The 15,462-nt window shown below is 39.9% G+C and overlaps 1 protein-coding gene across 1 annotated transcript in view; it reads left to right on the forward strand.

The window, feature by feature from the left end:
- Positions 1–15,462, forward strand: part of RYK (receptor like tyrosine kinase) — a 144,321-nt gene that overhangs the window by 76,028 nt on the left and 52,831 nt on the right. Inside the window, exons 6-8 of the mRNA XM_049775616.1 lie at positions 132–253; positions 11,398–11,497; positions 13,301–13,435. Coding sequence (XP_049631573.1) covers positions 132–253; positions 11,398–11,497; positions 13,301–13,435 — 357 coding nt within the window. The remainder of the gene's footprint in view (positions 1–131; positions 254–11,397; positions 11,498–13,300; positions 13,436–15,462) is intronic.

Consider the following 15,462-nt stretch of genomic DNA (forward strand, 5'->3'; position numbering starts at 1 on the left):
GCACACCCATGTTATTTTCCCCCTTTAATGCTTGAGATGCTGATGGCCAATATTTCTAAGTTGTTTTTTTTTTTTTTTTGAGTGTGTGTGTTTGTGTGTTTAATGCTTGTTCCCTTTTTTTTTTCTCCCAGGTCTTGATGCAGAACTTTATTATGTGAGAAATGACCTTATTAGTCACTATGCTCTATCTTTCAACCTGCTAGTACCCAGTGAGACAAATTTCCTGCACTTCACTTGGCATGCAAAGTCCAAGGTAAGCGAGTGGACAACCAGGGACTTCATGACAATGCTGCCCAGGCCCTAGGTCCAGGCAAGGCTATGTCTCAGGGTGGGCTGCTGTCTCCCCAAAAGTCAGTGGGTACTGAACTAGAGGAGTACAGAGTATTTCAGTCTTATTTAAAAACTTTAACCTATTCCTTGAGAATTTCTGAAGTCCTTTAAAGTACAAGTAGCTGTCTTTGATGTGTGTTTCAAATATGATGTGAGTTTCAAGCATCCTACTTTCAGACAGTGTTGGAAGCAGCTGCTAGAGGGGATTTGCTCATATTTGTGATGGCACTGGGTAGTCCCCTGGGTGGAGGCCAGGGAGTGGCAAGATACATGTGGTAGGCGGGTTTGAATTAGTGCTTCTAGTCCCATTTGTGAAGAAACAGTGAGGTAAGATGCAGCACATGCAGGTACCCCTTGAACTGTGGCCAAGTACCCTTTAACCAAAAGGAATCTGTTTGGTTTATTGTTGAATTCTGTACATATTTTCTGAGTGTCTGGGCTCCTGGACCTGCAACTTTTCTCAGAAGTCAAAAGAGTAGGAGGCTCAGTATAGCACCCTTTCTGTCGTTTATCAGCTTTATATGTAGTTATTTGAGTACAATTTCATTTGGGAAAGAAAAGTATTGCTACTAAAATAAGAATACACATTGTGGGTTTTTGTATTTTTATTGTTTCACGCATTCTACCATAAAGCCATGCCTCTGACTTTAGTTTTTATTTGTGTGTTATCTTTCCTCATATTTACTGCAAATTATTTAAATTTAACACCACTTTTTAGGGCCAGAGAGAGCTCAACAACCTACATGCATGCCAACTTAGTTCCCTGAGCACAAGGAATAGTTCCTAGTGCCCCCAAACAAAGTTAAGTCAATTACATTAAAAATAGATAGGTTTGGGGCCGGAGTGATAGCACAGCGGTAGGGAGTTTGCCTTGCACATAGCTGACTCAGGATGGGTTCGATTCCCGGAATCCCATATGGTCCCCTGCACCTGCCAGGAGCGATTTCTGAGCACAGAACCAGGAGTATCCCCAGTGTGCAGCAGGGCCACCGGGTGTGGCCCAAAAAACAAAACAAAACAACAAAAAACAAACAAAAAATAGCTTTAAACTCTTTGATAGAGGTCTTTTTAATCTTTTTTTTTTTTCTATTTAGGAACAATAATAGTTATTGGGAAAATTAAAATACTATAGAAATTTTTAAGAATCGTTAAGGCTTTGTAGACTCACATCCATTCTTTTTTGGTATAACTTTTTCAGGACTCATTTTCATGAAAAAAAAAAAAAGTAAAATTGGGTGGGGCATAGCTCTGGAATAGTTTAAAAGCTTAATGCCTTAACTTTACTGTTGCCTTGGGTTATCTGAAGTAATGTTTTTTAGCACTAAAATATTTAGTGTTAAATCATCAACCACCTGCAGAGTCAAATTCAGATTTGGAGATCTTTTAGAAGATCTCCTTAGGGTAAAAACTGCAAAACAGGTCGTGTGAAACCATTACTAACATTTAATAAATGGGAACCTGGGTATGTTAAAAACCTATATGGTTGGGACCAGAATGGTGGTGCAAGTGGTAGGGCGTCTTCTTTGCACGTGCTAGCCTAGGATGGACCATGGTTTGATCCCCTGGCATCCTATATGGTTCCCCAAGCCAGGAGAGCTGGGCGCATTTCTGGGCTCATGTCCAGGAATGGCTCCTGAGCATCACTGGGTGTGGTCCAAAAACCATCCCCCCAAAACAAAACCTATATAGTGTCATAATCCACACTCCCTCCTTCTCTGGATTGGGGCGATTGGACAGATCTTGGGGTCTTAGGTGTAGTTCTGTTTGTTCCCTTTAACAAAGGTAAACATAGACACTGATTTCTTTATTTGTATTTTCTGAAAAGGACCAAATATGTTTGGGACTTCTAGTGTAGATAATTTAGGAAATGTTTACCTGAGAGAGACTTGTTAATCTGAGCTGTGTTTTGGAATAGTATCTGAACTTGGCTTTTTTTGTTTTGTTTTGTATTTGTGTTTGCTGTCACACCCAATGCTGTATGGAATATTGTGTGGGTGTGAAAGAGGAACTCCCACAAGCAGAGATTGTGCTTCAGCCTCTTAAACAGGCTGCAGCACTGAACTCCTAAAAGAACCTGAATTAACACATTTCTTCAGTATTTTGTGTGAAATGATTTGGGAGGAAAACTTTTAACATTTTTATTATTTTAAACATGAAGAAAAATGATAGAATGCAAACACATCTCATATATCTTTAAGATTTTACTTCATATAGTTGGGTTTTTTTTTTATTTGTTTTTTGTTTGTTTTTTGGTTTTGGGTCACAACCAGCAGTGCTCAGGGGCCACTCCTGGCAGGCTCGGGGGACCATATGGGATGCCAGGATTCGAACCACCGTCCTTCAGCATGTACGGCAAATGCCTTACCTCCATGCTATCTCTCCAGCCCTTCCTTTATATAGTTTTAGTTTCATTCATTTGCTTACTTTTTCTTTCTCTGATTTTCTCCATACCCCAATGCCACACATTTACCGTATTTTCCGGCGTATAAGACAACTTTTGAAACAAAAAAAAGTCAACCGAAAATCGGGGGTCGTCATATATGCTGAGTATATCCCAAAAAATGTTTCAATATGCCGCTAAACGAAAATTGTCAGAATATTGCCACAAAACGAATTTTCCAACTCAATCTGCACTAGTCACTGCCAGGCTGCTCGGACCACCTCTCTAACTCAGCCAATCCAAGCAGGCTTTTGATGCATGAAAATTAGACAATGTTCTGTACCCGAATCTATAAAAAGCCTGCTCAGAATGGCCAGAGTCAGAGAGGAAGTTTATTATAGTATAACCTTTGAACCTTTGCTTGTTGTGATTGGCTCACTGTGGTACATATAGTTGCAGCACAGGAACATTCTGTCTGATACAGTGAACATAGGCCTAAACCCATGTTTTAACTGCAAAATTAGGGGGTCGTCTTATATGCCCAGTCGTCTTTGAACATTGTGTAAGTAGACTACAAGTATCTTATTCCTTTATTCCTAAACAAAATCAATGTATATTAAGAACCAGGACATACTTTACATAACCTAAGTAATTCCCTGTTAATCTGGAACACTTTTACAACTTCGTGTTTCTTCACCTTGACCTGTTGGAAACATACTGCCTGCTATTTTGTAGAGCTTTGCTTGTTTTGGATGATCTGAGGTTTCCTCAAGATTACTTTCAGGAATGGCTTTAGCAGTTCCACCATAGAATTCTGATCTTCAGAGCACTTGTGGCAGCTTGTCTAACAGTAGTGCTGCTGGCTCACCTGTTCTCTGTCTAAAGTTTTCCTCTTTATGACAGATAAGTAATTGTGGGGCATAATTTGGAATTGTGTTAAAAAAAATTCATTCCTTTTCACTTAGCCACTAGTTTGTGCATCTGTGTTCAGAAGTAGCCTTACTTTTTTTTTAGCCAACTGTCTTGGGAACAACTTTGCTCAAACAAAATTGCTCAAAGACATCAGCCCAACATGGGAAACTTTTGTGGGGATGTAAGAGATGGAATTTGTGGAGTAGCTGGTCTTGAATCTTACATCCCCATATAACTCTGAGAGCCATTGTCTGTGAACATCTTCCAAGTACAGGAGCTTCTACTTCATAGGTAGCTTCGTACTTTCTTAAGGTAATTCTTTGTTTTCCTAATATTAATGTTAATAAATAAATAGTAAACATACCAAAAATAGTGAAAAATTAAATAGTAAATATTTTGTTCTAGGTACTAAACTGGCCCTTGAATAGAATTACAGAATATGTCTAGGCCAATTAATGAGAATGTTTCCTGAACAGGTATATGAATAGTGACTTGTGAATGGAAAGAAAGTGTGTGAAGTAAGTGGTAGATGGGATTGAATAGAATTAAATCTTTTCTTACTCATTTTTCTTCTCCATTTTGAAAATCTTTAGACAATGGGGCTCTCAGGACTACCTTGGTACAAGAGGAAGAACATTTAGGATTGAGCTCAAGATCTTATGGTTACTTTAGTTGCTTTTTAAATCATCGAACCATCTTCCGGGCTCTGCTTACCCCTTTTAAAAATAAACATACAAGGGCCGGAACGATAGCACAGCAATTGGCATTTGCCTTGCATGTGGCCAACCCAGTTTGATCACCGGCATTTCCATTTGGTCCCGAGCCTGAGAAAGTAGCATTGATTTGCAATAGGAAGTCACCAAAGAGTACTGTATATGTGTAGATGTAGCAAAGAATTCTTTTCTTGATCTTGTTAATGCCGGGGTGCAGTTTCCAGGTGTCTGGGCTCTAATACTCTACCAGAAACTCTCAGTTCTTGCTTTTTAAAATTTTGCCGAAAGATGAAATAATCACTTTCAAAGGACTTCAAGCCCTTGGCATGTCACTACATATTGTAGGTATTTTAACATTAGTTTCACGCATCAGAGCCTTTACTAATAATGTTTTCTAGTATTTACCCAACTCTTGTTTTATCTTGCCAAGCAGATTGTGGTCTCCTCAGAGACTAGAGCTTTGTTTAGTTCTTGACATGTGTCACATTGCCTGAGTGAGGATCAGTAAGTGCCGTTGGATAATTGCATCTCCAGATGGGATGAGAACTTTGAGAACTTTGATATTCTCTTTTACAAGGCCACACACTCAAAAAGGGGCAGACTACTATGTGGTTTTATTAAATAGTTTCTTCTGTATTCTAGAACTTTCTCCAGTATGCGGGGATGGGGGGGTGGCTAACTAAGGTTTAGTAGATACCTTTTAGAGTTAAAATACAAAATATATATATTTAAAAAATCTTCTAGAATTACTGCTGCACATTACTCCTCGCCTCTCATCTTGACCTCATAGCTGTTCTCTGGTTTCAAGCATTCTTCATCATTATCAGGATCTCTTGGGAATTTGTCCAGAGTCCTCATAGCCCTTGGGGCCAGCCTGCTATATCTATACTGAATGAGGTTCCTGTGAATAAGGTGGCAGTTCAGAGAAATTAAAAAGTCATTTGGCCATAGGAAAATATGTTTACTTTAAATCTCGATTGTATTCCAGAACAGATTGGCTTTACTCATCATTTATTTGAAGTTATTTCTTTCCAAGTAAGGGAAAATTACCAAAAATTTTATTTTAGCTTCTTCAAATATTTATATTTTCTCTATTTTCTGAAGTATTTGGCTAGTTCTTATTTTTTTTTTTCCTGATAAGTATCTGCTTAAGAAGTTTTCTTTGTTCCAGAAGATGATAGTCTTTGAACAAATCTCCTTCTTCAAAAGAACATTGATAAGTGAGATTTTATATATATATAAATAAAATATATATATATTTTATTTGTGCTAAAGTAGAGAAAATTGGACTTTAAAATTGGGCATTTTCTTCTTTAACACAGAAAACTGCCATTAAGGGGCCGGAGAGATAGCATGGAGGTAAGGCGTTTGCCTCTCATGCAGGAGGTCATCGGTTCGAATCCCGGCGTCCCATATATAGTCCTCCCGTGCCTGCCAGGAGCAATTTCTGAGCCTGGAGCCAGGAATAACCCCTGAGCACTGCCGGGTGTGACCCAAAAACCACAAAAAAAAAAAAAAAAAAAAAAAGAAAACTGCCATTAAAAACTTAATATCTGAGACTGGAGAAAGTACAGCTTGCCTTGCGTGCTGCTGGCCTCAGTTTGATCCCCAGCACTGTATATGGTTCCCTAAGCAGCAAGAGTGATTCCTGAGCACAGTTGGATGTCATCTAAATATCAACCCCCTCCTCTCTCTCATCTATCCATTCTCTCTCTTGCTCAGTCATCTCTCTACCATCTTGTGGCCTGGGTGATAGCTAAGTGAATGACTTAGAATCTTGCTTTGCAAGCTTAAGGCTCTGTAGTTGATACATGATGCTGCTATATGCTGATCACAGACCCAGCAGCTCTGCTGTCTTAGGATTCCTGACACTGCAGGTGATTTTTGGTTACTCCACAGCCGTGTGTGTGTGTGTGTGTGTGTGTGTGTGTGTGTGTGTGTGTGTGTGTGTGTGTGTACCAAGGCCAGAAAGTTAATTACTCCACAGCCGTGTGTGTGTGTGTGTGTGTGTGTGTGTGTGTGTGCACCAAGGCCAGAAAGTTAATTGCTTCTGAACATATGTGTGTGCTTAGAAGCAAGCCTTTGGCAAGCAGCACAGGCAGACTCTCATGAGCACCAGACCTTAGCTGAGGGAGTGTAACCTCCTCAATAACATATGCAAACCCCACAATGGAAAGTGTGGCCTTCGGCAGCACCATGACTGAGTATGCAAGCTTTGTAGCTTGGTGTGTAACTGACACCTAGTGAACATCACAGCACCATGCAGGCCATGCAGCGGTTTCGATGGGGCTAGATAACAACTAGAATAGGGAAATTGTTGTCATAATAATTTACATTAGATGACCTCCAACAAGGGTGAAGACAAAAAGAGAAACACCCTTGTAGTTGTCTCACAGGTTAATTTTTTTTTATTTTGTTTATTTTGGGGGCTGCCCCTCCTGCCAGAGTTCTACTTCTAGAGAGATTCATTCAGCTCAGTGAGGCGTCTCTGTTTGGTACTCCGCTTGATAGTATTGTGCTACATATAGGCCATGTGCTCCACCCTTCTGAACTCTCCTTGGCTCACATGTTTTGACCATCCCTAAAGCAAAGAACCTGCAAAAGGCTGGCTTCTATGCTTTAACACTGCTTATTCCTCCAGGCTTCGTTTCTTCTCAGCCCCTTGGCACTACTCTACCTCTTCTCATGCTCCCTGCTCTATCTTGGCTCATAAACTCAAGTCTCCCCTCCCACTCTTTTCTCCTTCTTGTCACACTGGTGCTAATCTCGATGCAATCAGCACTGCAACTGGGGCCTTTTTCTGGTCCATTTGTTCTTCACTTTGTGCTTTCCTAGGAATTTGGTTCTTGGTTAGCTGCACCTCTGCTTAGAATAACTTGAGACTTAGAATAAGGAGAGAGCAAAAATGAGAAGACATAGCAAATTGGACTTTGAACCTCTTAAGAGTTGGACATTCAAGTGATTGAATTCAAGTGATTAAATCATTTGAGAGAGGCTGGTGCTTTAGAGTATTTGCTGCAAAAAATTTCCCTAAAAGTCACATAGTTTCAAGATTTTGGATTCAGCTTTTGCCAATTTTCTGTTTGTATACTTTATAAATACATAGATGGAGGATTTAATCTGTGCTTTCTCCTGATCTTCTAGAGTGAAGGGCAGGGGGACTCCTGATAATTCTTGAGCCCAAGTCTAGTCCCAGAGGTGTTTGGATTGTGCAGAGTTTGGGGACCCTAGGGGAACACCTGGTAGTGCCTTGAGTCACATGGGAATCTCTTGTGGAAAGTGGGTGGGTACTTTACCAATTTAGTCTAGTACCTGAGGCAGAAGCCTCCTCTGGCCGGCTGGCTGGGCGGTGGCTCTCTAGCACCCCCTGGCTGTGGTGACAGTTCAAACATGCTAAGGTCAGAGAGACCAACTCCTAGCCCTGGTACTGTAGTCACTGATGAACAGCAACCAGAATATTTTCTTTGTATAAATGTGACATTTACCAAATAAAGCCTTTAGCCATTGTTTATATGTCTTCCTTTCTATTTGCATATATCTGCAATAATTGCAGACTCCTCTGGGGACTCAACAGAGTGGAAAAGAATAACCCTGAGGAAATGGAATTTTGGATTGAGCTTTTCTTTAACCCACAGGAAAATCTAAGGACTCTTCCTCTTTGTGCTCCCAGATAGTGTTATTTATCCCAAAGATCTATCACTGGCACTACATGACAGCCAGAGCACTGCTGGGTGTAGTATCCAGTCACTACCCAGTCCAAACATCTTCAGCCTCTGGCAGAAGTGTCCCAATCTCTGAGCACTGATGGGTGTGTTCTATGTAACCAAAAAAAAAAAAAAAGAAAGAGGGGCCAAGCAATAGCACAGCAGTAGGGTGTTTGCTTGCACGTGGCCCATCCAGGAGGGACCTTGGTTTAATCCCTGGAGTTCCATATGGTCTCCCGAGCCAGGAGCAATTTCTGAGCACATAGTCAGGAGTAACCCCTGAGTGTCACAGGGTGTGGCCCAAAAAGCAAGAAAAAAAAAAGAATAGTTGCTCAGTGGCTTCTATTAATCCTGTTTCTCTCAAAGCCTCCTTCCCTTATTTAAAGAGAGCAGGAGTATTTTAATCCCATCTCTGTCAGTAGGACAGAGTCACATGAAATAGGATTTCAAGATTTTGAAGGTGCTTGCCATTCTGAATGTTGGCTTTTGCAGTGTGTTTTGTGCTGTTTCTTAGATAAGTAACTCTTTTTTTTCAGCAGGGTTCTCTATTTTAGTGGTGCTGGTTAGCCAGCGTTAAACTACATTGTAGGTCAGAGTTTTGTAGATTATATTTAAATTCCAGAGACATATAAACTTCTCTCTGTTCTGAATTTGGAGTCACTTAAGAATATTCAAACATGATTTTTTTTGGTTTAAGTGTTGTCCCATTTACCTTGCACGCAGCTGACCCGGGTTCTTTTCGCTGGCATTCCATATAGCCCCCCAAACCTGCCAGGAGTAATTTCTGAGCACAGAGCCAGGAGAAATCCCTGAGGAGTGCTGGGTGTGCCACAGCTGACCCGGGTTCTTTTCGCTGGCATTCCATATAGCCCCCCAAACCTGCCAGGAGTAATTTCTGAGCACAGAGCCAGGAGAAATCCCTGAGGAGTGCTGGGTGTGCCACAAACAAACAAATCTGGGAAACAGATAGATCTTTTATTCCTCCAAAGATTCTTCTAGATATTTATTTCAAGAAAATCAAAATACCAACACAAAGATATTTTGCACTCCTATATTCACTGGAGCATTATTTAAACTATTCAAGATAAGGAAAGAATCCATTATGGTAAACCAGGTAGTCCTGTGTCTCTTTAAAGATTAAGACACACTCTGAGTAATGTGGGTGTATGATTTTGTCATTGTGTAAACATATAGAATTAAACAAGTAGCCTAAAGGGCTCACCATCATCTACATAATCAATTATTAACTAAAATGTAGTTAAGTGAGGGTTAACAGTATTTGTATGCAAAGGATTATTATTCAGTCAAAAAAGAAAATCTTGCCATTTGCATGATAAAACTTGAGGATGTCATATCAACTCAGAAAGAAATAATAAATGATTTCACTCATATGTAGGTCTAAAACAAAACTAAAAGTAAACCCTAGCTCATAGACATTGCCAAAGGTGGGGATTAGGAGGAGGTGGATGGAATGGATAAATTGGGTTGAAATGTATAAACTTGGGGCCGAAGAGATAGCATGGAGGTAAGGCATTTGCCTTGAATGCAGAAGTTCGGTGGTTCAAACCCCGGCATCCCATATGGTCCCCTGAGCCTGCCAGGAGCGATTCTGAGTATAGAGCAAGGAGTAGCAACCCTGATCGCTGCTGGGTGTGACCCAAAAATCAAAAAAAAAAAAAAGTATGAACTTTCTCTTATAAAATAAGCATGATTCTAAAGTACAGCATAGTTATTATACCATTTTTTTGTTTGTTTGTTTTTTTGTTTTTGGGCCACACCCGTGACGCTCAGGGGTTACTCCTGGCTATGCGCTCAGAAGTCGCTCCTGGCTTGGGGGACCATATGGGACACTGGGGGATCGAACCGCGGTCCATCCAAGGCTAGCGCAGGCAAGGCAGTCACCTTACTTCTAGCGCCACCGCCCGGCCCCTATTATACCATTTTTATTTCATTGCACATTTGAACATTTGTAAGATCTTAGAAGTTCTTATTTTTAAAATAAAAATGAATGGAGACAGACACTAAGTAGACTTGTTTGTGTGGTCATAATTTCACAATATATTTAAATATCAAATTATTATATGATACCCTAAAGTTATTTTATTGTTATTTGTCATTGTAACCTTAAAAAAAAAAAAAAACCAAAAAAAACCTCATATTAAAAAAATAGTGGACCCCCCCCCTCCTTTCTTTGTTGTTGTGATCCCAGAGTCACACATGTGGTTGAGGTGCTCTGAGGCCTGGTTGGAATGCATAGCAGATTATACAATTGGTTATGGTGCTGAAATTATATTATTTTGCTATTTTTGTTTGATTTGGGGGCCACACTAAGTGACATTCAAGGGTTACTTCTGGATCTGTGCTTAGCAATCGCTCCTGGCGGGCTCGGCGGACCATATGGAATGCTGGGAACTGAACCGGGCTCTTCCTGGGTCGGCAGCATGCAAGGCAAATGCTCTACCGCTGTTATATCACCCCGGCCCTGGTGCTGGAATTACACTTGACACGTGGGCCAGTGCCAGGATCGAACTTAACATATGAACTTGGGAGGTTGCTCCTGAACAAGAAATCTGGGTGTATCATCTATGATTCTTCTTTCAGCTAACTGGGTTGGCAGTTCAGTGCAAAGGCTAAAGAGGTGGTGCTGTTTAGACTGTTTGGTGCTGGGAAACCTGAGATACCCTGGTAGTACTGGTGGCCTTCTGGGCCACACTTAGCAGCCTGGGATGGGAAAAGGCTACAGAGCTGCACTCAGTGCTGCTTGGAGGACCAAGTGGTGCTAGGATTTGAAACTGTAGTGGGCACAAGCTAGGCATATGACCCACCAATGTACAATCTCCCAGCCCCAGGTGAATACTGGACCAGAGAATGTGGTTTAGCTGTTCTGTGAAGAACTAATGCCTTCAAATCTACATGTGAATTGAGTGGATTTGTAAAGTAGACCTTTATCCATCAGCTGCATGGAAATCCTCAGAGCTAGAAGACATGGATGACTACTTAGTGCCTGTAAATTCTACTGCCCAACTATTTTAGCTCATCAATTTTTCCTCTACAGTGACTATAGGATTTTTTTAATTTATCTTTTCAATTTTCATATTTGGTACTGTGATTTACAACTTCTAGGTATCAGCAGTTTCGAATCCTGCATGACATTTATGCATTATGATGATTTATTCTAGACCTGAAATTGAGAGTGGCTTTCAGGTTAAAAAAGACTCTAACACTGTGGATTTGTTTATATTTAGATTATCTGTACTTAATTGTATATGTGTTCCTTAGTTTATAAGCCAGTCAGTAAAATCAAGCTGCCGTTGCCCTCACTGTTACCGTAGATTGAGTTTATTTTTCTGTCTTATAGGTTGAATATAAGCTGGGATTCCAAATAGACAATTTTGTGGCTATGGACATGCCCCAGGTCAATATTTCTGCTCAGGGGGAAGTTCCACGCACTTTATCAGGTAAGTGTGAGTCTCAAAGATAATTAACATACAGTGTCCCTTATGACCCAGAAAGAAGTTTATTCACATGCAATGTGCTACTTTGCTGTTTTAAACCATCACCTCTTTTATTTCGCCTATAAAACCTACCTCCACATGCATCCATGTCTGCTCTGGTTGCTCTTTGCTTAATTCCCACTTTGTGTCCTTTGTGATCATTGACACTAATGTCTGATTCTAGGCTGTTTTGTGCCTGTTCCTTGAAGACATTGCACGTTCTTCAGCTGGTGTTTACTGCTTTCTAGCTTATCATTGCACTTACCCAGTTCTGTCTGATATGTGGGCCCTGTGTGTGTACATATCTTTATCATATGTGAAACTCTCTTTCTCTCTCCACCTTGCTGTTCAGTCTCACCATCTCACTGTACTTTTCGTACTTCTACTCTCCCTTTAGCAATCATCCATTTTTACTTTTCCTTTGGCCATCTCTCTTCAGCCACTAGAGGGTGAAAGTTGTCTTTTTCAGTGTACTAAAAAACTCTGTCTAGTTTTAGTTCAGGATTCAGTACCTAAGAAAATGACTCAGCATCCCTTTGCACATTCAATGGCTTTTGAGCCAGTCCTTTGAGAAAGACCTCTACTCTTCCAAGGCATGGGATTTTAAGAAAATGGACTTTATTAACACTTGAAAGTTTAAGTCAGACCAGTACTAGGGAACTTTTTCTGGTAATATTTGTATTGACACAGTGTTAGAAAGTATAAGAGAGCTAGTTAAATTTATAGGTCACTAAGGAGATTTGGAAATGTGCATATTTTCCATATATAGATAATATTATTGTGGCTGTATATTGGCATTTCATAGGGTGACCATATCTGATGGTGGATTTCAAACCTGGATCAACCAACATTCTTTGGGGTTGGGGGCACACCCTTTGATGTTCAGGGGTTACTTCAGGCTTTGCACTCAGAAATCACTCCTGAGAACCAGATGGGATGCCTTGAATTACACCCAGATCATTCCTACCCTTTGTACTATCACTCCTGCCCCTGTAGCAGTATAGTCAAAGCAAGTACCTTAACCCTGAATGATATTTTAGTGGGGGCTGGGGAGAGTTTAGGGTACTCAGGTACTCAGGGCTTACTTCTGGCTCTGTGCTTAGAGATCGCTCCTGGCAGTACTTGAGGGACCAAGTGTGGAGTTACCCATGTACAAGGCAAGTGCCTTAACCTTTGTATTAAATTGTCAGCCCTAGAATGATATATTTTAAATGTGTAAAGAACCCCAAACTCTTAAGATTGAAAAAAAATCAGCGTGTACCAGTTTGTTGTTCCATTGCCACAATAATTGATTAAAGTCATTTCTGTTTTAAAAGGGATTTTAAAAGCTCATTTTAAATTATAGTTGAGAATTTATCAAGTTATCTTATAGGCATAGATATTACAGTTAGTTTATTAAGAGCAGTACATAATTGCTTTTGATGCTGAGTTATAGTTTCTTTCATTCAGTGATTTTTGCTTTTACTGTTCTACATGATTGGTAAGATAAGCAGGGCTTGCCTCACTCTTATTGTTTTATAACTTTACTTTTTTTCAATAGGACGATTTATACTATTATATTAAAAATTATAATCAGATTTTGAAAATAATTTCCTTTTATATTTTGGTTTATTCTTTATTGCTAACTTCAGTTAAAATAAGTGGTCTGAAAGTATCTACTTAGTAATTATTACAGCAAAAATAAATTAAGCAGTCTAAAATGTTTTATGTCTTAATGTTGATTTGTAGTAAATGAATTTCTTGCCTCCCCCCCTTTTTTTTAAACAGTGTTTCGGGTCGAGCTTTCCTGTACTGGCAAAGTAGATTCTGAGGTTATGATACTTATGCAGCTCAATCTGACAGTAAATTCTTCAAAAAATTTTACAGTCTTAAATTTTAAAAGAAGGAAAATGTGCTACAAAAGTAAGACATTTATTAATTTATTTAAGTTTGTTTATTTGTAGTCCTTGAGGTCCAGTCTAGGGCCTTCCAACTTTTTAGGCCTGCACTTCACCACCGAGCACATCCCATCCCTGAAATCTGGGATCTGATTTGTCAAATGTATATCTATATAATGTGAGGGCAGAAGTAGATTTTGTTAATCATTTACGAATTTAATTGTAACCAAATCTTGATTATTGTTGCAAGTGAGAAAAAATTAATAGGTTATTCCTATATTTTGTGTTGGGGTTTTTATTGGCTTGTGTGTTATATGTGTGTATATAAGTATGTTCCATGCATGGTGGGCTCAGAGCCTCTCTCTGCTCTCAGGGATCATTCTAGGCAGTCTCAGAGGACCACAGATGGTGCCGAAATTGAACCCCATGTGGGCAGCCTGCAGGGCAACTGTCATACTTAATGTACTCTTTCTCTTTGGGCTCCCTTTCCCCTCAGTATACAGGATAGCTATAGCCAGGAATCTCTTCTAGGCCTTATACAGTTCCTCTCTTCTCAGAATTTCTTTTATCAGAATTGCTAGGATTGTTTTTAGTAGCATTGTGGAATGGTATGAAAGTGTATTAAGTCAGGTACTTGGAAGGGAGGCTTTGTTTCCTTTATAAAGTTAATGTATACAGAAATATTGTTCTATGGCTGAACTGTCATCTCTGCTCATAGGCAGTGTGTGAGAAAAACTCTTTAATTCCAGAGTCAGTATTTTGTTTCTTTTCTTTCCTTTTTTTGTATTTTGAGTCACACCTGGCAGCGCTCAGGGGTTACTCCTAGCTCTGTGCTCAGAAATTGCTCCTGGCAGGCCACGGGACCATATGGGGATGCCGGGATTCGAACCACTGTCCTTCTGCATGCTATCTCCTCTGGCCCCCAGAGTCAGTATTTTCATCTATAGAATAGATATAATCCTATAGAATTTTAAAATGAGGGGTGGGTGGGGCACTCCAGTGGTGTTTGGGGACCATGCAGTGATAATAATATAAGAATTACAATACTCTTTTTACATTTTGTAAATTTGAGTTTATAAATACTTATTATACCTGGAACTCTCACATATAAAGCATGTCATCCCTTTAACCTCTCTCCTCAGCCCTAAAAGACACATATTTAAATATTTTCCAGATTGACTGAATCTAGAATAAACTTATGTGAGTACTTAATCTATGGTAGTACGTTTGGCTTTGAATAATCAATCTGTTACTCAAGAAATTACAGAGTTCTGTCCAATAGAGCTTTTTTGTTTGCCTGGTTTTTGGGTCATACCCGGTGATGCTCAAGAGTTACTCCTGGCTCTGTTCAGAAATCACTCCTGGCAGGCTCGGGGGAACCCTATGGGATACCGGTTGGCCAGGCTAACACTCTGTCTGCTGTACTATCACTCCTGTCCCGTGTGTTCTTAAACATTGTGGAGGAGCTGGAGGGATAACTTTGCATACTGAGGTTCTAGTTTCTTCCCTGGCACCACATGGTTCCTGAGCACTGGTGGAGATAACCATGAGACAAGTACTCCCTGAGTACTGCTGGGTGTGGCCCAAAAATCGAAGGAAAAAAAATCATCCTCTTTAAGTTCTATACAAGTATGTAAATACGAGAATTACAATACTCTGTACTTTTTTTAAATTTAAGTTTATAAATACTTTGGAACTTGAATTTCCAAAATCGTAGGTAGAGCTAACAAAGTTGGGGGAGAGAAAGCCAGCCTCCACATTGACTGAATTCTCTTTTCCAAGTGGTTTTTGGGTATTGTACCCATTTAGTCTTTACAAAATCTTTAGCAGCTACTTCCTTCATTATCTTCAATTTCTAAAGAGAAAGTTGAGGCCCAGAGAGATTGACCAATTTGCCATGGTCAAGATAGAAAAGAATTTTTATCATGAAGGTGGGATTATTGTTAGAATAATTACTTTAGAATTTCTCAGCAGTAGGCCATTTGCCTTGCACGCAGCTGATTTAGGACAGACTGTGGTTTGAATCTCGACATCTCATATGGTCCCCCGAGC

Source organism: Suncus etruscus, chromosome 6 (genome assembly GCF_024139225.1).
Source record: "Suncus etruscus isolate mSunEtr1 chromosome 6, mSunEtr1.pri.cur, whole genome shotgun sequence".
Classification (NCBI taxonomy): domain Eukaryota; kingdom Metazoa; phylum Chordata; class Mammalia; order Eulipotyphla; family Soricidae; genus Suncus; species Suncus etruscus.